This window comes from Nelumbo lutea, chromosome 1 (genome assembly GCF_056320005.1).
Source record: "Nelumbo lutea isolate HS-2025 chromosome 1, American lotus-T2T, whole genome shotgun sequence".
Lineage (NCBI taxonomy): Eukaryota > Viridiplantae > Streptophyta > Magnoliopsida > Proteales > Nelumbonaceae > Nelumbo > Nelumbo lutea.
Window position 1 is genome coordinate 149,782,060 of NC_142684.1, and position 22,583 is coordinate 149,804,642.

At 38.1% G+C, this 22,583-nt stretch overlaps 1 protein-coding gene and 1 long non-coding RNA gene across 5 annotated transcripts; both read left to right on the forward strand.

Moving 5' to 3' along the window:
• The first annotated feature begins 27 nt into the window (after positions 1-27).
• LOC148878321 (vacuolar protein-sorting-associated protein 11 homolog) lies at positions 28-16,593 on the forward strand. 4 transcript variants are annotated; one of them, XR_016101726.1, is made up of 6 exons: positions 28-435; positions 11,091-11,264; positions 11,425-11,748; positions 11,859-13,631; positions 13,706-13,857; positions 15,737-16,593. XR_016101726.1 is itself a non-coding variant. In XM_088952907.1 (5 exons), exons 1-5 carry the CDS (start codon positions 214-216, stop codon positions 16,124-16,126), a joined length of 2,883 nt encoding a protein of 960 aa, XP_088809033.1. In that variant the 5' UTR covers positions 28-213; the 3' UTR covers positions 16,127-16,593. The 4 variants fall into 4 exon arrangements, 2 of the variants coding, with proteins under 2 accessions (XP_088809033.1, XP_088809051.1); XR_016101725.1 differs by having other exon boundaries at positions 13,736-13,857; XM_088952907.1 differs by lacking the exon at positions 13,706-13,857.
• A 1,154-nt stretch (positions 16,594-17,747) lies between these two features.
• On the forward strand, positions 17,748-18,329 carry LOC148878322 (uncharacterized). Its single transcript, XR_016101740.1, has 2 exons — positions 17,748-17,877; positions 17,992-18,329. It is a non-coding gene; the product is annotated as an uncharacterized LOC148878322 (long non-coding RNA).
• Positions 18,330-22,583: the final 4,254 nt, after the last annotated feature.

The following is a 22,583-nucleotide window of genomic DNA, read 5'->3' on the forward strand; positions in this document are numbered from 1 at the left end:
CAGGCACGGCCCGCCGTTTTACACTCCGAACACATGTATTTCCTCTCCGGCTCTCTCCTTGGAGAACAATCGTGGAGAAAAGAGAAAAGACATCTATAATCATGCGTGTGAGAGAGATTAGATTCCAAATCTAAATTTTGCCTCAACAAGAGTTTTGTCAACATGATTTCTTCTTTTTAGATCCCGTTTTCACCTGGTTTTGGTGCCATAGAGATGTATCAGTGGAGGAAATTCGAGTTCTTTGAAGAAAAATCTGCCGGGAAAAGCTCAATTCCCGACGAAGTCACGGGAAAAATTGAGTGCTGTTCCGGTGGGAAAGGGAAGATCGTGGTTGGTTGCGATGACGGCACGGTGAATTTGCTAGATCGCGGGTTTAAATTCATTTATGGCTTCCAAGCTCACGCATCTTCTGTTCTCTTCATGCAGCAGCTTAAGGTTGTATGGATTTCCTCGTCCCCCTTTTCCGTCGTTTTTTTTTTTTTTTTGTTTCTCGTTTTTTTCGCCTAAAAAAACGACTATTTGTTCAAATAGTCGTTGAGCCCCCGCCCCTGAAACGGTTTAATCTATTCTAGATTTAATACATATTAGTTTCAAAAAATAGAATAAGAAAATCCTATTGTATTCCATGTTGATTGATTGAAGTAGCTAATTAAATTACAGAGTTGAGTGGCCTTCCTTAAGCGGAGGCAATGACCTCTTGGTTTTGATTAGTTATTTATTTCTTCATCTTAAGTTGCTACCTTTACTGGTATTCATGGATCCGTTTGATTAGTCAACAAGTTGAAAACTCCTTGGTTCTATTATCTATGTGTGAAAAGTAATGCCTGCTCACTCAACTCAACTAAAGCTAAGGCTTAATCCCAACTATGTGTGCATAGTTGTCAAGGTGATGCTTAGGCAGGCGCCTAGAGAACAAGGTACCCATGGAATGTTGCTTTGCTTAAGTGCCTAGCCTTTTTGTACAAGGCACTATATAATGTTTCTATGTTTTTTATTTTCTGATATTATAATTATAAAATAGACATACATTATATTATTTATTTACGGGTTTATATACTAGTTTCATTTTGTTGTTTCTTATTATGCTAGGGTTCAATCAACACACATGTTACCTGAACTGATAAGAGGAACAACTTTAAATTATATCCAATCAGTGCACTCTTCTTATTCTTCTTCTTCTTCTTCAACCTTTCTTTTCTTCTTTTCCTAGGAGAAAAATAGGGTCTCAGCCCCTATATTTTCTGATTTTCTATTCTTTCATGAATATGTTGATTTTCCATATTTTGATATAAAGTTTATACTTATTTGATGAAGATTATTGATAACTACCGGTGAAAGATGATTGCTGATCACTATAGAATCTAGGGAGTTATCCTAGGATTCAGGCAAAGATTATAACATTGATACACACAATCAATATGGTCAATACTCTCTTATTTTATTTTTATTTTTGTTAATTTAATAATAATTAGAGGGTTGGTGTCTATCTATGGAATGTCTTAAAAGTTCTAAAATACCTCTGTATCGGTATCCAAGCATATTTGGATACACTAAATCCATTTATCTTGGATTTTTATTTAAAAAACAAATCGCCTAGGCCTAGGATTTTTGTTTCCCCTCTAAATCCATTTGTCTTGGTCCTATCCCACCCAAAATCCATTTGGTTTGGTCCTATCCCACCCAAAATTATGGCCTTTTGTTGGGAGGTTTACCATTTGAAGATTGATACTTGTGAAACATTGCACAAGAGGAGTCTAAATGATGCATCTCACCGCACACTTGTTCTCTTTGTGAAGCAAGTGGGGAATCTATATTGCATCTACTAATCTCCTACAACTATACTTTCAGTATATAGGGCTATCTCTTCTCTCTCTTTGAGAGTAGGTGGTTTCCCCCCTTATGACTAGACAAAGTCAGAAGTGAGATTGTGTTCCACAAGATTGCAGGGAGTGAGGCCCAACTCTATGAGGCCAGGTAGAACACACCCCATGTTGTTGCGGGATCGCAAACACAATGAGATCGCAGACCGCACCTACCTCGCGAGATCACACCTCCACAGCATTGTGGGGTTGCACCACAACCTTGCAAGATCACATTATCACAGCTTTGCAAGACCGCACCAGTAAGGCCAGGGGTGGAGCTAGAATTTTTTCTTGAGGGGGGCCAAAACCTAGAAAACATGGATAGGGGGGCCAAAATCTAGGAAACATGGGTAAGGGGGGTCAAAATATAAGTGGAATTTAAATGGGTTTTATGGGGATTTTGAAGGCATTGGGGGGGGGGGGGGGCATGGCTCCCCCCTGCCACCCCCTGGTTCCGCCCCTGAGTAAGGCCTCGCAGGATAGCCTCTCCCATAGTTTGGGCCTTGCCCCTGAGTAAGGCCTTCACTACCAGCCTCTGGCCACAAGGAAACCGACCCACTAGTGAAGATCATGCTGAGCAACCACCAAATCTTGACAGCCAGATCGCGTGACCAATCCCACCAAGCTGCCAATTTCCATTTTTAGCTTTTGAGTGCTTGATCATTGTAACCACCTCTTTGTTGGTTCATTTCTATGTTTTTGTTTCAGGCGCCATAATTGAGGCCAAAACCTTAGCATCTCCTACGCGAATAGAGACTAAGGTCACTCCCCTTGACAAGCTGCAAAATCAAGAGGTTAGTGCTACCCTTACTGCCTAGTCCCTGACTGTTGTAGTGTCTTTGTTGCAGTTGGCAGTTCTTGATAAACTTACTCCATTTAAGGGCTACCGGATGCACCAGGTAACTACTCTATGGTCTATTTTAGAGGAGAGGAATAACAAAACTTTTAATGAGGCTAAAAGATCCGAGGAGGCTGTCATTGAATCTATTCTCTTGAGGGTGGTAAATTGGGTGAAGACTTTAAAGATCTTTGAGCCTTTGTTTAGAGATGAAATTTTAAGGGGTTGGGGTATACATGGAAGAATCATCAAACTTAAAAGGCCAAATATAATAAGGGAATTGTGCATCACCACCCATGGACCTTGTGAAACTTAATTTTGATGGCTATAGCTTTGGCAATCCAGGACCCTTCGGTATTGGTGGAGTTGTTAGAGACAACTTAGGCTCCTTTATTGTTCTATTTTCAAGTCCAATTGGATTAAGAGACTCTACAAGAGCAGAGTTGCATAACTTGCATTATGTACTACAAAGTTTAAAGATTTGTAAGAGGTTAAATATGGTAAACATAATGGTTGAAGGAGACTCCAAAACTGTAATAGGATGGCTGCAAAAGGGTCAGTGCACATGGGAACATCAACATCTTGAAACAAGCACAGCAGTTGGCTAGAGAAATGAGAGTGGTTTGGATATATTCACGTAGAGCTGCAAACAAATGTTGCTAACTCATTCACAAGGCAAGGGGTTAAAAAAGACTATTTGGGGGTTGGGGGTGGGGAGCTTTAATAGTTTAATGTAACCGGAATCAGATTGTAAGAACAATGGTGTCAGGTAGCAGGTACTAGCCTAACCTTGTTACTGTAACTTATGTAGACATTCTTTTCTATATTTATAGATAAATTTCATGTTTACTGATAAAAAAACCCATTGACAAGGCATCCCACTGTTTCCTAGCCTTGCCTTTACACCTTGAAAACTATGTATGTGTGGCGGGCTAGTGGAATTCTGTCATTCCTTCTCACTATTATTAAGAGCCATGCCTTTTGTCAAATGATACAGAAGTAGCTGGTTCCTTATTCTTCTTTTTTTAATGGTTCCTTCTCTTAGCTTCATGACTTTTAATCATTTTCTGAAAGCATCCTCAAGTTCTGGAATGCTTTAAACATGCTGAACCCTTTTGACACTGCCTTCTGCATAAGCGACACATGAAGATGTCATGCCCAGGTGTTATTGAAATACTTGTGGAATCTACAGAAGCACCAGTGGAGTGAAAACCAATCCAACCTTTTTCTCATGCATCTTGCCTACCTTCTTGCCATGGATTTCTTGTTTTTTTTTTTTTTTTTAAATTTATAACTATTCTTTCTAGGATGGTGGTTTATGCTTACACCTCCTGAATGGGTGACAAATTTTTGATATAATCCAGAAGGGAAGGTAATCTCTGTAATTAAATTCTGAAATAATGAAGTTTTTTTTTAATATTGTTGACTGTTCTGCTTTTTTCAGATACGCCAGGATTTCTTTGTCTTTTCAAAGGGCTTCTTTTGAAAATTATATGAACTCCCTTTAAACTAGCTAAATGCTAATGATGCTAAATTGTGGTAACCCTTGTAGAGTTATTTTATGTTAGACTTGGCGTCTTGACCATTAATGCATTGCAACAAGTTTCTTCAGATTTTCTTGACCCTGGTAACAATGTAGCATTGGTTTTGAAAAGTCTAAGTGGAAGATGCATCTTGAACAATTAAATAAAAAAGAAAGGGAAATAAGGACAAATTGAAAAAGAGAAAACATGACAAAGTGGTACAAATCTCAATGAGCAGTGCCAACTTTATAGTGCTTGTATTTTCATACAACAGCCATAAAATATCTTGCATATTTCAACTATGAGAACTTATGGAATTCGTTGCTGCTCCAAATTGAGATACATTTAACTTGATACAGTATTTTATATTAGAATCCTAGTTCTTAAATGAGAAGCTTTCTTTGGACCTCAATCAGAGCCTATATAATCTTGTATTCTTCTCCATGGCATGTCAGTCATCTGAGGATAACTCTTCTTCCCTGTTGGCCTAGCTAATTTTTATCATGCACCAAAAGCATGGCATTTTAGCTAAATTTTCTCATACACAAAAAGCATGACATTTGTGGTAAATGGGCTGTACAGTTACATGTTATGTGACCATTGACTTACTAGAGAATTGCATCAAGTATTTGAAATTACAGGTCAAATACTAATAACAAATGAATGTGTATGAGAAGGGGGAGGGAAGGTTTTGTGTGCAAGTTAGATTTAGAGAAGGCTTATGATATGGTGGATTGGGTCTTTCTTTTGGAAGTCATGAAGTGTAACAGGTTTGGGGAAAGATGATGCAGTTGGATTGAAGGGTGTTTGGAAACTTGTCATTATCAGTCTTAGTGAATGGTGTGGTAAGGGATTTTTTTCCTGCTACAAGGGGACCCCCTTTCCCCATTCCTTTTTACCATAATAACTGATGTGTTTGATAGACTCCTCCAAAGGGTAGGCAAGTTGGACTTATTTAGAGGTTGGAGAGTAGGCAGGAATAACACGGTAGTGACACACTTACAGTTTGTGGATGATACAATCATTTTTTGTGAGAGTGGGGATCCTAGGAAAGCAAGGCACTTGAAGGAGGTGATAAAGTTGTTTGAATATATATCCAAATTGAAGATTAATTTTGAGAAGAGTTGTGTGGTAGGGATAAACTTGGGGCAGGAGGAACTAAATGCAATAGTAGAGTCTCTAGGTTGTGCTATTGAGTGCTGGCCTTTGTAATACCTTGGGTTCCTTTAGGATATAATTTGAAAGAAAGTAGGTTTTGGAACCTAGAATTGTACTAAGAGATTGGCAGCATGGAAGATAAATTATATTTCTTTGGGAGGTAGAATTACCTTGATAAAGTCCACTTTAGCAAACCTGCTAGTTTATTTAGGATGCCAAGGAGGGAAGTGCAAAAATTAGAAAAGTTGATGAGTTTTTTTTTTTTTTTTATCAATAGATGAGAGATTTTCTCTGGGAGCCCAAGGAAGGTAGGAAGGATCACTTGGTCAGGTGGGATGTAGTGTGTAAGAGCAAAGATTAGGGGGAGGGGTAGGTATAGGAAATTTAGGAAGGAAGAATTTGTCTTTGCTAGGTAAGTGGTTGCGGAGGTGGCCTTTGGAGAGGGAGAGACTGTGGCAAGAGGTGATAGGTAGTATACATGGTGGTGCAAGCAATGGTTGGGACACTAGGGTATCTTCGAGGGCTACCTTGGCTTTTCCTTGGAAATCCATTTGTGGAGTTCTCCCTCAATTCCTAAGCTTAATCAGGTATGATGTTTGCTCTGGATACAAGGTTCTTTTTTGGGAAGACCTTTGGATTGACAATTCAACCCTTAAAGACCTTTTTCCTTCTCTGTATTTCCTTTCTTTATTCAAAAAAGAACCTGTACATCGTTTTGTGTCCTCCTTGTCAATTGGGTTAAGTTGGGACTCGAGACTAATAAGAAACTTGAGAGACTGTGAGCTTGACATGGCAATCTCACTTTTCCAAGTCCTTGACTCTGTAGTCCTAGATCCTTCTAAGCCTAATGGTAGTATTTGGACTCTTCACCCTAGGGGCTTGTTCTTTTGTGCATTGTTCTTCTCTTCTTTGTGCTCAGGCCTGAATCTATCTCTGTGCCCTTTTAAAGAATTCTGGTCTAAATCTATCCCTCCCAAGGTTGGGACCTTGTCTTGGGAAGCTTTTCGTGAAGAAATAAACACATTAGAAACCTTGCAAAAAAGAAGAAGACTTTCTCCGTGTCTTTCCCCCAACTAGTGTACCCTTTGTAAACCAAGTGGTGAAATCTGTTACCACTTAATTTCCTGCACGTTTGTTGTAGGCCTCTAGAAAAAGGTTTTTGGTCCTTTTGGTCACAAGTGGATTGTGCCTCTGCAGATTGGAAGTCTCTTTGACTCTACGACTGTCAGCTGGCCGAAGAAGAGAGGTAAAGTTATATGGAGATGTGTTAGTTAGGGCTGCTTTGATATGGACGGTGTGGGAAGAGAGAAATGGCAGAGTCTTCAGTGATAAAGAAAGGAGTGAGGAGGCAGTGTTGGAATGTATCTTAAATAGAGCTATACATTGGGATAAAGCCTCAAGCCTTTTTTCAGACTTCTCTATTGATGACTTGTGGAGAAATTGGAGTTGTAACAAGAAGTTCTACTGCAAGGAACAAACCAGTGGTAGCTTGGAAACCTCCTGACGACGGTTTTATCAAGTTGAACTTTGATGGCAGCAGTCTAGGGAATCCAGGTCCGGCTGGTTAACTGGTATAGGTGGAGTATTCAGGAATAATGAAGGACATATTGTTGCTGTATTCTCAGGCCCGCTGGGAATAGGGGATTCAGTTTTTGCTAACTTCCAAGCAGTCTTGCAAGGAGTACAGATTTCTAGATATCTAAACTATGACAGACTCCTCATTGAAGGTGACTCTAAATTAATAGGGTGTCTGAAGGAACCGAAAACAGTAATTTGTAAGTTTAAGGAATCTATGAAAAGATTCAAATGGCTGGTTATAGATATGACAATAGTTCAATGGGAAAGGTGGTCAGCAAATGGGATGGCAGATTACTTTGCAAAAAATGGGGGTGCATAAGTCTGAACTCTTTTTTGTCTCAATTGTAATTTGTATTTTGTCTAGGGGTTGCACCTCATGTCCTTATTGGGATGTTTGTCTTGTAAAACTTTGATGTAATTCCTTCTCTTTCTTAATAAAACTTCATCATTTATAAAAAAAAAATGTCCAATTTGGACCCCTCCCACTAATGGCTTTATAAAACTGAACTTTGGTGGTAGTAGCAGTGGAAATCCAGGGCCATAAGGTATTGGGGGAGTTCTAAGGAATGAAGAAGGGAATGTATTAACTCCTTTTTTCAAGCCCAATTGGAGAAGGTGGCTCTCTCAGGGCTGAGATCCTAGCAGCTTTGGAAGGGATTCAAAGAGCTAAAGAACTGAATATTAGTAAGCTGGTAATAGGAGATTCTGAGGTGGTTGTGAGTTGGTTAAAGGAAGACAAGAGTGGGCTTTGGAACTACAGCAATGAAAAAAATAAATTTAAATGGCTGATAAAGGGCGTTGATGTAAAATGTAGTTGGGTGAAGAGAAGTGCAAATTCTTTTGCTGATGGGTTAGCCAAACAAGGGGTGAATAGGGAATCTTTATTCTGGGCTCATTTTTAATTGTATTTTTCATTTTCTTTTGGGTGGCTTTCAGTTTCTCTTGGGGGAGTTAGATAGTTTATCTCCCTCTTCTTGTACTTAAAGCTTAATTTTTAATGAAGTTAATTGTTTTCGATCAAAGAAAAAAAATGTAACCACTTAATCCATCTATAACCTTTTTTTATCAGCACCAACATCAAATTTTATTACCTAGATAAAGAGAAATGTACAAATCAAAGGCAGCCTCAGCTACCACTAAGAAAATACAAAGACAATTTAATATTCAGTCTCACAATTGAGCCCAGAAACACACTGCCCTGTTTACCCCTTGCTTTGCTAGTTGGTCAGCTAGACCATTTGCCAACCTATTCATTGAATTATCAGCTGCATATCCCTTTGAGAACCTTTTGAATTGTTTGATTTTGTTTCTAAAAAACCAAGGAGCCTTCTCATTCTGTTTTAGCCAACTTATTACTATTTTGGAGTCACCTTCAACTATTAGCTTTCTTACCCCCATCTCCATAGTTTTCTGCATCCTGTAAATCACTGCATTCAGTTCTGCTGTTACAGAATCACACAATCCAATGGGACCTGAGTACATGCCCATGATCACTCCGCTTTCATTTCTTAAAACCCCTCCAATTCCAGACGGACCCGGATTCCCAAAACTACTTCCATCAAAGTTTAATTTCAGGAATCCTAACTCTGGGGGATCCCAACCCTTTAGTGCCTTCCACTTGGCTGAAGTTGAGGATGCAATTGTCTCCAGTTCCTTATTATGTCATCAATAGAGAAAGCTGAAAACAACTCCAGTGTCCTTGTCCAAAAAGCCACTTTTGCCATAATCCCTTCAATTAATGCTTCTTTGTTCCTTTTCTTTTCCTCGAATATATGTTTATTTCTCTCCTCCCATGAGGTCCAGATTATTGCTGCCCTTGTACACCTCCACATTAGTCTTTCCCTCCTTTTGGCCAGCTGAAAGTAGAACCATCAAACAACCTGTCCAATCTGCCCAGAGTATTCCACCTGCACCCAAAAAGAGAGAAAAACCAATCCCATATACCACAAGCAAACGAACAGGAAATGAAAATGTGATGAGCAGATTCACCGTTAGATTCACACAAGCAGAACCAATTTGGGAAAGGCACCATCTAGGTCTCTTTCTCTGTAGAATATCGCAAGTGTTGATTGCACCATGGAAGACCTCCCAATAGAAAGCACTCACTTTGGGGGGACTCGGATGACACCAAATCTCTTTGACTGGAAAGGGAACAATTGGTTGTCTGGTTGAGATGGCAAAGACAACGACTTGAAAAAGGAAGCACAGCTGAAAACCCCAGAAGAAAGTAGAGTCCAAATACTATCATCTTGTTTATTTAGGTCAAGGAAAACCCCCTCGAGAATGTGTAGTAGGTTAGAAACATGGCCCAGTTCAGTGTCCCTCACATTTCTACGAAAGCCTAGATTCCACCCGAACCAAGGAGAAGGGAGCAAAAGCATAGAAATGGGTTTGCCCTTGAGAGCAGATAGGGTAAACAAGGAAGGGGAAAGAATCCTTCAAAGGGACTTCGCCCACCTAAAGGTCCTCCTAGAATTTGATTTTGTTACTTGAATTAATATCAAGTCTGATGTGATTGAGAAAAATTAGGAGACATTGCTGAATCACTTTCCAAGGTGAAGAGCAAGAGGCCTTGCTAGAAGTTCCAGCATCCTACCCATTCTTTGAGAGCCCGTGAATACTAGCAACCGCTTTATGCCATAACCTGTTCGATTCTCTCGGCAATCTCCATAGCTACTTTCGAATAAGAGCTTGGTTCTTTTCTTTCAGCCTCCCTAACCCCAACTCTCCATATTCCTTCCTTCTACAAACTATTCCCCATATGATTAAACGATCCTTCTTTGCCTCCCCCGGTTCCCACAAGAAATGACGCATAATTTTCTCCAACTTCTTCACAATCGCTTGAGGCATGCTAAACACCGATAGGTAGTAGATCGGAATGTTAGCTAAGGTAGATTTGATTAAGGTTATCCTACCACCCAATGATAGGTAATTCCTCTTCCAAGCCGCTAACTTCTTCTCAAATTTCTCCACTACCGAGCTCTAGAAAGTCAAAGATCTAGGGAGTGCACCTAAAGGGAGTCCTAAATATTTCATAGGGCAGTCATTGGACACACACCTGAGTTCCCTTGCTCACACCTCAGTCTCCTCCTGCCCCATATTTACCCCAACCACTACACTTCTATTGAGCTTAACCTTCAGATTTGTCACCTTCTCAAACAAGCTCAATAACATCCTTAGATTCTTAGCCTCTTCCTCACCCTCCCCCTCACAAAAACTAATTATGTCATCTGCAAATTGAAGTTGGGATACCACCACCCTATCTCTCCCCACTCTCCACCCGTTTAAGAGACCCACTTCATCTTCTTTTGTGATCAATCTGCTAAACACCTCCATTACAATAGTGAATAGAAAAAGGTGATAGTGGATCCCCCTGTCTCATGCCTCTCATAGCACCAAAAAAATCTTTAACCATCTCATTCACCAAGATTGAAAAGTGGCAAGATTTTAGGCATCCTATGATCCACTTGCACCATTTTGCAACAAAGCCACATTTGCTCAAAGCTTCAATCAAGAAACCCCAGTCCACAAGATCGTAGGCTTTCTCCAGATCCAATTTGCAAACAATGCCTTTCTTCCCAACCTTCTCGAATTCCTCTACACATTCATTTGCATTGAGCAGTTGATCTGGAATCTGTCTCTCTTTAATAAAGGCTCCTTGATACTATGAGATAAATTATGGGAGGACCTTTTTTAGGTGGATGGAGAGAACCTTGGCTATGATTTTGTATTGAATTGTCACTAGGCTAATGGTTCTAAAGTCCTTGGGGTGACATGCTCCCAATTTCTTAGGAACCAATGTGATAAAGGTAGCATTAACCCCCCATTGACAATCCCTCTGTGAAATAATTCCTCAAAGACTTTCATTAAATCCTCCTTTAGCCACTCCCAACAATCTTGGTAAAATGCCATGATGAAGCCATCTACAACCTTGTCCTAAGTGAGGACCATATATTATCAACTGAATAGTTTGGTTGCGTAGATTAGAAATAAGAATTTTTTATTTGGTAAAAAATTAGTGAATTACCAATGCTATTTCTTATCTTATTGTCAATGACAACTTTAAACTTGATTGGTTAATTACTGCTTATATGACAACCTAACCTGTTTCTTATTTCTTGCTTAAATTAGCAACGCAACTTCCTGCTGACTATCGGAGAAGATGAACAAGCATCACCACAATTATCATCTATCTGCCTTAAGGTTTTTGACCTTGACAAGATGCAACCAGAGGGTTCCAGCACATCAAGTCCTGTTTGCATTCAAATATTACGGATATTCACTAACCAGTTTCCTGAAGCAAAGGTGCATGATATAACTTCGTTTATCTATTGTCACTTTAGAGCCATTCAATGTATCTTAATTTTGCATTATTACCAGTGAAGTCTAAGTTCTGAGTTCTTTTTTCTTTTTTTTTTCTTTTTTTTTTTTTTGAGTCTAAGACCTTGCACCTGATTGTCTGCAGATTACATCATTCTTAGTCCTTGAGGAAGCTCCGCCAATATTGCTCATCTCCATAGGGCTAGACAACGGTTGCATTTACTGCATCAAGGGGGACATGGCACGTGAGCGCATAACCCGCTTCAAGCTTCAAGTGGAGAATATTTCAGATAAGAGCCTTTCTTCTATCACAGGCCTAGGATTCCGAGTTGATGGTCAGGCCCTTCAACTCTTTGCTGTGACTCCCAGTTCAGTGAGTTTGTTCAGCCTGCAGGATCAACCACCTAGGAGGCAAACTCTTGATCAGATTGGGTGTGGTGCTAATAGTGTCACAATGAGTGATCGTTTGGTATGCAGTTTTGGTTTCTTTTTGTAGATTAGCTTTCTTGTGTTAAAGCTTCCTGAAGTACATTATATATTTCCATGCAATTGAGAATTTTGTCCTTGTCAACTAACCAGGAGCTAATAGTTGGGCGTCCAGAAGCTATTTATTTCTATGAAGTTGATGGGCGTGGCCCTTGTTGGGCATTTGAGGGGGAGAAGAAATTTCTTGGATGGTTCCGTGGGTACCTCTTATGTGTTATTGCAGATCAAAGAAATGGAAGAAATACTTTCAATGTATATGACCTGAAGAACCGTCTCATTGCCCATAGTTTGATGGTTAGAGAAGTTTCATACTTGCTTTGTGAATGGGGTAACATAATCCTTATAATGAGTGACAAAACCACTTTGTGCATAGGAGAGAAGGACATGGAAAGCAAGTTAGATATGCTTTTCAGGAAGAATCTGTATACTGTTGCTATCAATCTGGTTCAAAGCCAGCAAGCTGATGCAGCAGCAACTGCTGAAGTGCTAAGGAAATATGGGGATCATTTATATGGGAAACAAGACTATGATGAAGCTATGGCTCAATATATAAACACCATTGGTCACCTTGAACCTTCTTATGTGATACAGAAATTTCTTGATGCACAAAGAATATACAACCTTACAAATTACCTGGAAAACTTACATGAGAAGGGGCTGGCTTCTAAGGACCACACCACTCTCCTTCTCAACTGTTATACTAAACTGAAAGATGTTGAGAAGTTAAATATGTTTATCAAAAGTGAAGACAGCATTGGAGAACATAAGTTTGATGTGGAGACTGCAATAAGGGTATGCCGTGCTGCGGGGTATCATGAACATGCCATGTATGTTGCTAAGAAATCAGGGAAGCATGAATTATACTTAAAGATCCTGCTCGAAGATCTTGGTAGATATCAAGAAGCACTAGAATACATTTCAAGTCTTGAACCCAGTCAAGCGGGTGTCACAGTAAAAGAGTATGGAAAGATTCTCATTGAGCACAGGCCCATGGAGACAATTGAAATACTCATGAAGCTGTGTACTAAGGAAGCAGAATCAGCAAAAAAGGGGAAGTCAAACAGTACATACATATCCATGTTACCTTCTCCTGTTGATTTCATCAACATTTTCATTCACCACCCTCAGTCTCTTTTGGATTTTCTCGAGAAATACACCAGCAAGGTGAAGGATTCACCTGCTCAAATAGAAATTCACAACACACTCTTGGAGCTCTACCTGTCTAATGACTTGAATTTCCCATCCGTCTCACAAGAAAACGCTGTTGTTGATTCTAAAGCAACAAGTTCAATGGTAGCAGATAAGATGTCTATGGAAGATTCCAAGGAAAGATCAATTGTTAAGGGAAAAGATATTGACAAGGAAAAGGATTGCCTCAGAAGACTTGAGAAGGGACTACACTTGCTTAAAAATGCATGGCCATCTGACCTGGAACATCCACTGTATGATGTCGATCTTGCTATCATTCTTTGTGAGATGAATGCATTTAAAGAAGGGTTGTTATTTCTGTATGAGAAGATGAAACTTTATAAAGAAGTGATTGCTTGCTACATGCAAGCCCATGACCATGAAGGGTTGATTTCATGCTGCAAGAAGCTGGGGGATTCAAGTAAAGGAGGTGATCCATCTCTTTGGGGTGATCTACTGAAATACTTTGGTGAGCTTGGAGAAGATTGCTCCAAAGAAGTAAAGGAAGTGTTGACTTATATTGAAAGGGATGACATATTACCTCCTATTGTTGTTCTTCAGACACTGTCCAGAAATCCATGTCTCACTCTCTCCATTGTCAAGGATTACATTGCTAGAAAACTTGAAGAAGAATCAAAACTGATTGAAGAAGACCGCCGATCTATTGAGAAATACCAGGTTTGTATTCATGCAGCTATTAGACATACTTTCCTCCTGTTTACTTTATTTGAAAACTGGCATCTTCCATGCAGTGAAACTTGGGATTCTTTTTTTCAACACAGCCCGAAGGCTGTGTTTGGCCAATGAGGTGGAACTGGAATGAATTCCATTCTGCCTCAATTCTAGGTGATTGAAGTGCCCCCTTCCCCAAGTAGAGGAATCTGGAATATTACGAGAACCACAGGTGACCAATTCTGTTACCAACCCAAATTCCATCAATCTAACAACAGCTTAAAGAGTATTTTGTTGCATTTGTAAATCTAGGTGAACCTGCAGTGCTATGATAAATATTTCATTATATGGTTCAGATGGGCTTATTTATTATATTACTACACATACTAAAGCAAAGCTTGTTTGCAGCTATGCTAGCACTTTCTTTCATAAACTATTTGTTTTAATTTTGTATTCTGTCCATATTAATATGCTTTTACTTGATAATACTTGGAATAGCACATTTTTATACATTTACCCTCTCTCGATATATATACTTTATGTCAGTGACTCAGTATAGATCTAGTCTAAAGATTCAGTAATGTAGAGAGAGAAAAAAAAAAAAAAAAAAAAACAAGTGGTAACCCTTAAGCCCAAAAAAAACTCTGGGTTAAGGATACCAGAAATGGTACAATAAGAGTAATACCTGAAGTAATGATGAACCAAAACCAGAAATACAATGTAAGCCCATAGAAAAGACCTCATAGAACAGACCTCTGAATATGTCCTCTCAAGCTAAGCTCATCTGCAAAGTAACTGGCTGATATTTTGATCAATCTGAACTAGCGATTCATTATCTAGTGAAACGGCATGTATACCATGGTCCCATCAAAATGGCATCCAACCTATGTACCTACTAAAACATTTTTTGAGAGAAAGAGCAACTGATTTTATTAAGAATCGAAAAGGGAAGTACATGAGATAATGTACAAGAAAAGCCCAACACAGTGGTTACAGAGGCAAGTTTCTGTCACTAAATAAAACTTCCCTGTGAGCACCAGACTTGGCTAAGTTATCTGCTAAAGAGTTTAGCTCCCTAGGAATCCAGATGAGCTTAACAATCAAGGAATCCAAAAGGTCTCTTGCCTCAGTCAGGTGGTGAGCCAAGGGAAATCCAATCCTGCTGATCAAAAAAAAAAAAAGAAAACTTGAGAAACTCCTATCTGAAGGTGCTTCCTCCTGATGGACATAATTCATTCTTAGCCTTGAATAAAGGCCAGAATCTTGGCTCCAAGGGGATCTCTTTAACCTATTTGGCCTGAAAAAAAAACACATAACTAAGAGACCCTAGGTTAGTACTAAAACCAAACAGGTGATTAGTGTCCTTAGAACTAATAAAAAGAAGTTGTTCAATAATGAATCAATAAATCTTGACAATAATTTAAGGTTGAGATATTCTCTCTCTTTATTTATTTTGGTAGGCTGTGCAGCTTTGATCCCTAGTTGGACGGGATGCTTTACCATGCCCTCTGGAAAAACTTGAGTGTAGTATTTGAGTTCTCCTTAGTTGGTCATTATGGATCTTTTTTGTACGAGAAAAACAAATGTTTATAAATCAGCTGATGGATAACAAATAATAGAACCACTCAATGCTGGTCCTGGCTATCCAAGATCTTGGGAGTGGTTGACTGGATACAGACCCACACCCAATATCCAATATTTTTAGCACAACGTGGCCACTCTCAGACTTGAACCTGGGCTTTCATGCTTGTCAGCCCGAGATTTTACCATTACATCAAGAAATGGTCCCATAACCAATAACTAAGGCCACATAGATTTTTCTTCTCCTTCAAGTTCGATACTCATGCTGTCTGCTTTTTTTATTATTATCTTCATCTTCAAGGAAACAATTTCTCTACTTCAGGCTACTGAACGCTTATTATCAGCCTTTGATCTTTCTCCAGTTTTTGTTATGAAAAAATAATAGGTGCAAATTGGAATTGACACATCATCATCATCTAAGCCTTGACAAGTGACTTTCAAATTATCTGTTTCATGGTTGTAATTATTTATCAACAGAATTGATACAAAGGCTCTAAATTGATGCTTCCAGTGAAACATTTTTTGTGCAGGAAGACACCTCGGTGATGAGGAAAGAAATCCAGGATCTTAGGACTAATGCAAGGATTTTCCAGCTTAGTAAGTGCACTGCATGCACTTTTACCCTTGATCTCCCTGCTGTGCACTTCATGTGTATGCATTCATTCCACCAGCGTTGCCTTGGAGATAATGAGAAAGAATGCCCTGAGTGTGCTCCTGAGTACAGATCTGTCCTAGAGATGAAGAGAAGCTTGGAGCAGAATGCCAAGGACCAAGATCGGTTCTTCCAACAAGTGAAGAACTCAAAGGATGGATTTTCTGTGATTGCTGAGTATTTTGGCAAGAGGGTTGTGAGCAAAACTAGCAATGGTACTGCTGATGCTTTTAGATCAGGCAGCACTGCCCCCAGTAGTATCTTCTAACATGGCTTGTTTATTATGTTAGGTCATTTTTGTGGAACAACATTTTAGCTATTTCATTCTAATCTTTGGTGAATGTTGTCTGGGGGATATTGATCAAAAAAAAAATGTTGTCTGGGGCTTATATGGAACATGATTGGGGCTCAGTTGAGGGGTTGAATGGTGCACTAATACATTTGATGCTCTTGAGATTGAGTTGTATTTGTACCAGAACCTGATCCAGCCAATTGATCAGCTGATTAAGGAAGAGGGAGAAAGATACAAATCTCATTTACCGGTACATTTAAAAAGTCTTTTAGGGGTTGTCATATGTCATGGCCGGTAATCTGTTTCTCTTTGTGAGAATTAGTGGAAAAGACTGGTCTTTTATGTTCTCTTTTTACAATCAGAAAATTAAAATGGGTTGAGGATATGGTTTTTGTGGCACACTTTAATTCTTTCTAGTGTAATGAAATGAGGTTTGTAATTTACTTCTTACGACTAGTATCTCTTTGATCTTGTATTGGCAAAGAAATTTGAGTTCACAGGGATAGCATGCTATTTCCAGACATTTTGAGTTTATCAAAAAGTCTAATTTAGTTTAAATTAATTCAATATATATAGATAAAGAAGAAGCTTCCTTTATAAACTATTGCAAGTGTTGGAAATAGTGTCTTGATTTCTGATATTGTAGCCCCTGTTAGACAAACTTACCTCTTGGAGCTTACCACCCTTAAAACAAACCACTGTGTTTTCAGTAGTTGCATCATAAATTAAAGACAAATCCATCTAAGAGTAATATAGTGGAAAAGAGGAATTAAATCCCACCTTCACCTACATGCACCTTGAGGCTATTTGAATGAAAAGAAAGGAAAATTTGGAATATTTCAAAAGATTCTAAATCTTCATCTGTTTGGTTTGATTTTAAATGAGGAAAAGAAAAGAATATAAGAGGATTTAGTTTCTTAAAAAGGAAGAAACTGGATCTCTCAAAATTGATGCGACTCTGCTTCCCTTGAAAAGATAAATGAAACATGGAAGAAGAAAAATCGAACTGAAGAAAGTGTAAATGCAGAATGATCACATGAGCTTGTGACTTACCAAGTTTGAAGGTAAAACAAAGCAAATCAGTGACCACTCCAGAAACTAGATGCAATGAGAAAAGTAAGTTATGGATCTAAAGTTGCAGTCAATGCTCTCATGCCTTAGGTTTTTTTTTTTTCTGTTTGGTTTTGTGATTTTAATGTTCAACATGGTTCTTCACCATGTCTATCCAATTTGAGGTGTCCCAGTTCTAAAGTTTCAATTGTAAATAAAACATGAAAGAAGAAAACTTGGGCTGAAGAAAATGCAATTGCAGAACGATCACATGAGCTTGTGTCTTCAGCCAAGTTCAAAGGAAAAACAAAGCAAATCAATGACCTACACTCCAGAAACTAGATGCAACAATCAAAGTAAGTTATGGATCTAAAGTTGCAGTCACACCTTTGTTTGTTTGTTTGTTTGTTTTCCTGTTTGGTTTTGTGATTTAATGTTCAACATGGTTCTTCACCATGTCTAGCCAATTTGAGGTGTCCCAGATCTACTGATAAACAAACCCTAACTCTCGGTCCATGTAACTCAAACAAAGTTTTATATATTTCCTTTTTAATTGAAAAACAGGATTACGTGGTTTTGCAGAAGGAACATAGGTCAAAGAGGCAGGTATATTTTGATTGTCTTTTGCAATGGAGGTCCTACATCGTTAGAAAATCTTGACCAGATTCATTCAGAAGGTATGTTCTGAAAATCTCTACTTGGGGTTGGCAAGGTAGCTAATATGGAAATCCTTACATGGTTGCTTTGAATTCCATCATGAAACACTGGTTCTAGGTGTGATTTGTTTGCAGGTGAAATATTCTCTCAGTGGAGCAGTGGGGCAACATAAACATTTCTTTATGCTTCAGATTCATACAGACCAATTAGAAATCCATCTTACAAGGTACTGGAAATGTTACTCGCAGAAGGTGCTCTGCGAAATGGTTCAGCTAATTTGACTGCTTGTGATGGAGTTTGCAAGACTTCACTAATTGAAAGTGTTCTGTTTGTAAGTTACTTATTGCCAACGTTTTCTTACCAATAGGTTGTAGCATAGGGCTTTTTTCTTTTGGTTGGGCATTTTTATTGTAATGATGCCTTCAGAGGTAATTAAATATATAATAAAACTACAACTCATCATTCTCAGTGACCTGTCCTTTCATACTGCATTACTGGTTGAATGATTTATCTGAACCTATATGATGATCTGTCATGTGTATACATTTGGCAGTATGACAATCAAAGTGAATGTGGGGACATCTAAATTCTTGGTCTATGATCAGATCTTTTTATTCCACAGATGCCAAATTTTGGTTCTAGAATAGGAGGTAAGCATCCTCCTCTTTGTGTTGGCTTATTGGCTATGCTCATTATCAATCAAAAAGGTGTTCAATTCTGAGCACTCTGGATTGAGGCCCTTGGACATGGTGGAGCTGAACCTGTCATGCATCTCCTCTTAAGTTTAAACTCTTTTTTATGGGGTATTTTTGCTGCCACATTTTCTCAATCTTTCCAATCTGCTAAACATAATTATATAATTATATAGTGTATACCAAAACTATTTTAAAACTCATAATTAATAGTCATGAAGGACCTCTGTGTTGTGCATGTACATTATGCATATGGTCTCTTCTCCCATTAGTCAATGTATATTATTATAAAATATATTATATTTTTTCCTTCTTATGGAGGAGAGTAATCTATATAACCATAATTGTAGGCAAAGAGGTTATATAATATCCTTTTTTTTTTTTTTGAAAAACATGGAGGATATTCTAATAGAAAGTAAGAAAAAACCTGATTTTATCGGCTTGTGGTTTAGGGAATCGGTAGGGGAGGGATGAAGTACAGAGTACAAGCTTGTGGCTCCAAGAAACGACTTGTCATAAAAGCTTATGAAGGGCTTTATTATGTTTTTCTTGCCCCCTTGGTCCTCTACACTCAATTTGGAGGGGAAGTAGATTGGAGTTATTAGGTTATGGTGAAGAAAATAACCAATTGAGGAAGATGGAGCCTTCTGTTGTTACAGTGTTCATTAGCTTGCCATTATCTGGTTGGCTAATGCTATGATTTATTTTTCTTTCTTGCTTTGATTTGTTTTTGTCAGAGGTCTCAATGTTAATGAGATGGTTTTTGGCCATTTTTAAACTTCCATTAAGATAGTTTCTATATCTATATCCTAGATGTGAGGTATGGTGTTTAAATTGATCTTGATCTTATAGATGGCAGCAACAAATTCCTTGCAGATGCATAACTCCACTCCCAATGCAATCTATAAACTAGTCACTGATATATTGATTTTTCAGTAGGTACTTTTCTCTGGATGTCTAGATATATGCAGAAATGATAAGATTTATTATGACAGATGTTTGTTCAACAGGAGAATACTTTCACTGTAAGTTTAGTGGTTCTGAAATTTAGCATAATCAGGTGATTCATCTCTAGATTACCTTCTTGTCTCTCCACAATTTTCTACATCTGCTAAAATTCTGAGAATTCTGCATAGTCTGTCCCTGTAATGGGAAATCCTGCACAATTCTGTGTTTTAGTTATGCTATCAAGTTGACTAGTTTCTAGGAGCCACAATGATCTAGATAAGGTAGCCCACATTAAAAGTTTGTCTTCAACCAGACATCAACCACAATGTCCATTAGAAGTTGAAACTTAGGCTCAGTTTGGAAGGAGTACAAATACAAATTTGTAAAGTGCAAAACCTTATATTTTATATTATTTTGTATGTATTTGTACTGTGTATATTTGCATTTGCACTCTTTCCAAACTGAGCCTTAGGCTCCATTTGGAAGGAGTACAAATACAAATAGCGCAAAACCTTATATTTTGTATGAATTTGTACTGTATATATTTGTATTTGTACTCCTTCCAAACTGAGCCTTGTGCAAACAATGCTCAAAAATAAATAAATAAAATAAAACCCCTCTTAGACCTCATGAAATGTGGGTTTTCTTAGTACTTTCATGTTTTTGTTTTTGAAAGATGTATTTAATGGAGGCTGACAAAGATGAGGGGAATCTTCTCTTTCAGCGTTGTGGCAGGTTGACAAGCATGTTGAAGGCATTCTCTCATTGAAAGATATTTAATTTTGGATTAAAAAAATGTGTTTAATTTTCTACTGAGCTAAAGTTCTGTAAATTCCCTTCCCCTACCTATCAAAGACTGTTTTTGATTTGAACAAAAAAAGCTCTTACGAGGGCAGTTAATCTAGAAATCTTATATGGTTTATATTATTAGTAAATATTTTGCTATTATTTTTATTCAAGTATAATTATTAGTTTATTACATTGAACCAAGGTTCTAAATGTCACATTGTATCGGTGCATATCAATCGATAAAATACAAATATTATGGACATTTAATTGTTTCTACGGAATGGTCATATTAGACCTATTTTAAAGCAATCAAGAAAGGAAAAAAAAAAAGAAAGAAAGAAAATGTTGAGTATTGAAGCTTGAAAATGCACATACTCTATTACACCTACTAATTCAATTCAAGTATTGGATGCGTCTTACAACCAACATGGCATATTTTTCATATTGTGTTATCGATTAAGAGCCTATATAACACTACTGGTGTAGCTTGTCTTACATTGTGGGTTCAAAGCCCAGATAGAGTATGAGGCTGCGTTAGGTTGACAGATAGTACTAGAACTTGTTGCCCATTTCATATAATTGGGACAAGGCTTGGATGATGGCGATGATGTGAGGGTCAACACGATCAATTTTTGCTTTGTTGGCGTAGGTTTCACATATTTCAATCTTGCGTATCTGCCAACGAATATATTATATATACATCTATAATTATTTATAAAATTTGATTTTCAAAATTGTGGGCCTTCATTGGTATTTTAAATGTGAGCTGCGTGTTCAAAATTTGGAAACATGGTGTAGATGACTCTCTTGCAAAACTGTCCGTCTTATGTCACTAAGTTGTTAGCAGCCCAATCATCGAAAGAAAAACTTCCATCTATTTTCCTTGCCTGACCAAACAGGGAGAAATTAGTTTTTCCACTTTTTTTTTTCTTTTTCTTTTGGCATCATAGGGCTACACTACCGTGTACCCCATCCCCCAACTCTGATGCAGATGTGATTTGATCCCAAGTCTCTGTTACAACCAGTTGGAGACCTTATCAACTAGCCAGTTGGTACCTTGCTCTTACTAGTTTTCTCTACCTTATTCTCACGTTAACCAAACAATGGATTAGGAGTGCAATCTGGGTGGATTTGGGGTGGTATTTTGTCAAATTTTTTATAGGCTCAGCATGAAGGCCTGAGCCTGAAGCACCGTAAAATGCTAACTTGGGCCAACTCAAGTTACATCCCTAAATGGATGCAGAAAACTTATGTTTTTCTTTCTCCTTTTTCTCTCTTGATTTTTATTCTTAGGGGGTGTTATTTTTTTGGATTTTGAGAGGGGGAAAGTTTCTCAATGGGATTTTGGTATAAAGAATCCCATGTTTATTTTTTTTCAGATTTATGTGGATACCAGGGAAAGTTTATTTTTCTAAATATCATTTACCTAGGAAAGTGATACCCATCTTCTAGGTGGATAAATAACTTTCCCACATAGGGGGTATGTGGAAAAGTTACCAACTGTTGAATGGGACAAAAATACTCCTTTTAATAATAGATTTCTATGACTAAAATGGTCATTGCCTTATTTACCTGGAAAATAAAAGAACATGGGCAAATGCACTTACCTAGGTAAGTATCTCACATGAAAAACTTACCTAGATAATTGATTTACCCCGATAAGTAGTTTACTGAAAAGCGAACTAGGCCTTAAGTCATTTTCTTTCAAAGCAAACACAAACTCAATTGTATTACCTGCATGATTTTATTTCTTCAAACAACTGCCAAAACATGGCAGTTGTTTTTGTTTGAAATAAAATCACGGTTGGTAGGTACCCCCTTGGTATTGGTAGGCCAGGCTGGTCTGGTTTTTTCCAGCTCAGCCCGTCTCCTTGGGCTCCAAACATATCCTTACGTTGTGATCCGGCTTACTGCAGCTTGATCCTTGTTCTACCAGAAAAAGAAGAGCAAGAACGATTCATGTGTTTTCAGTTTCACATGTTGCACATGGCCACTTCAAGAGAAGTCTTATTTGGTGTATAATAAGGCTATGCTGAGGCTGTTACACTTGTTATTTTATTGACACATTTCTAAATGAATGTGAGGTATTGAATTTGAATGTTGGTTGCTTTGGCTATCTCACATTCTCATCTACGAGTACTTATAGCCATCTCTATATATATATAATCAAGATAGGTACTCCAACTTCAATCCGAAGGTTTTTTTTGGAACCTAGGGGGTTACCAAATGTTCTTATTTACTGGAATCTAGGGGGTTGATGTCAATTTGATTTTAATACTATTATATATAAAACCCCC

Bases quoted from the DNA above. Each gene is read 5' to 3' on its own strand.
- LOC148878321 (XM_088952907.1), top strand. From the start codon at position 214: ATGTATCAGTGGAGGAAATTCGAGTTCTTTGAAGAAAAATCTGCCGGG. The intron at 11,265-11,424 runs GTGCATGATATA...GATTGTCTGCAG, and splicing joins ACCAGTTTCCTGAAGCAAAG to ATTACATCATTCTTAGTCCT. The intron at 11,749-11,858 runs GTATGCAGTTTT...TCAACTAACCAG, and splicing joins TCACAATGAGTGATCGTTTG to GAGCTAATAGTTGGGCGTCC.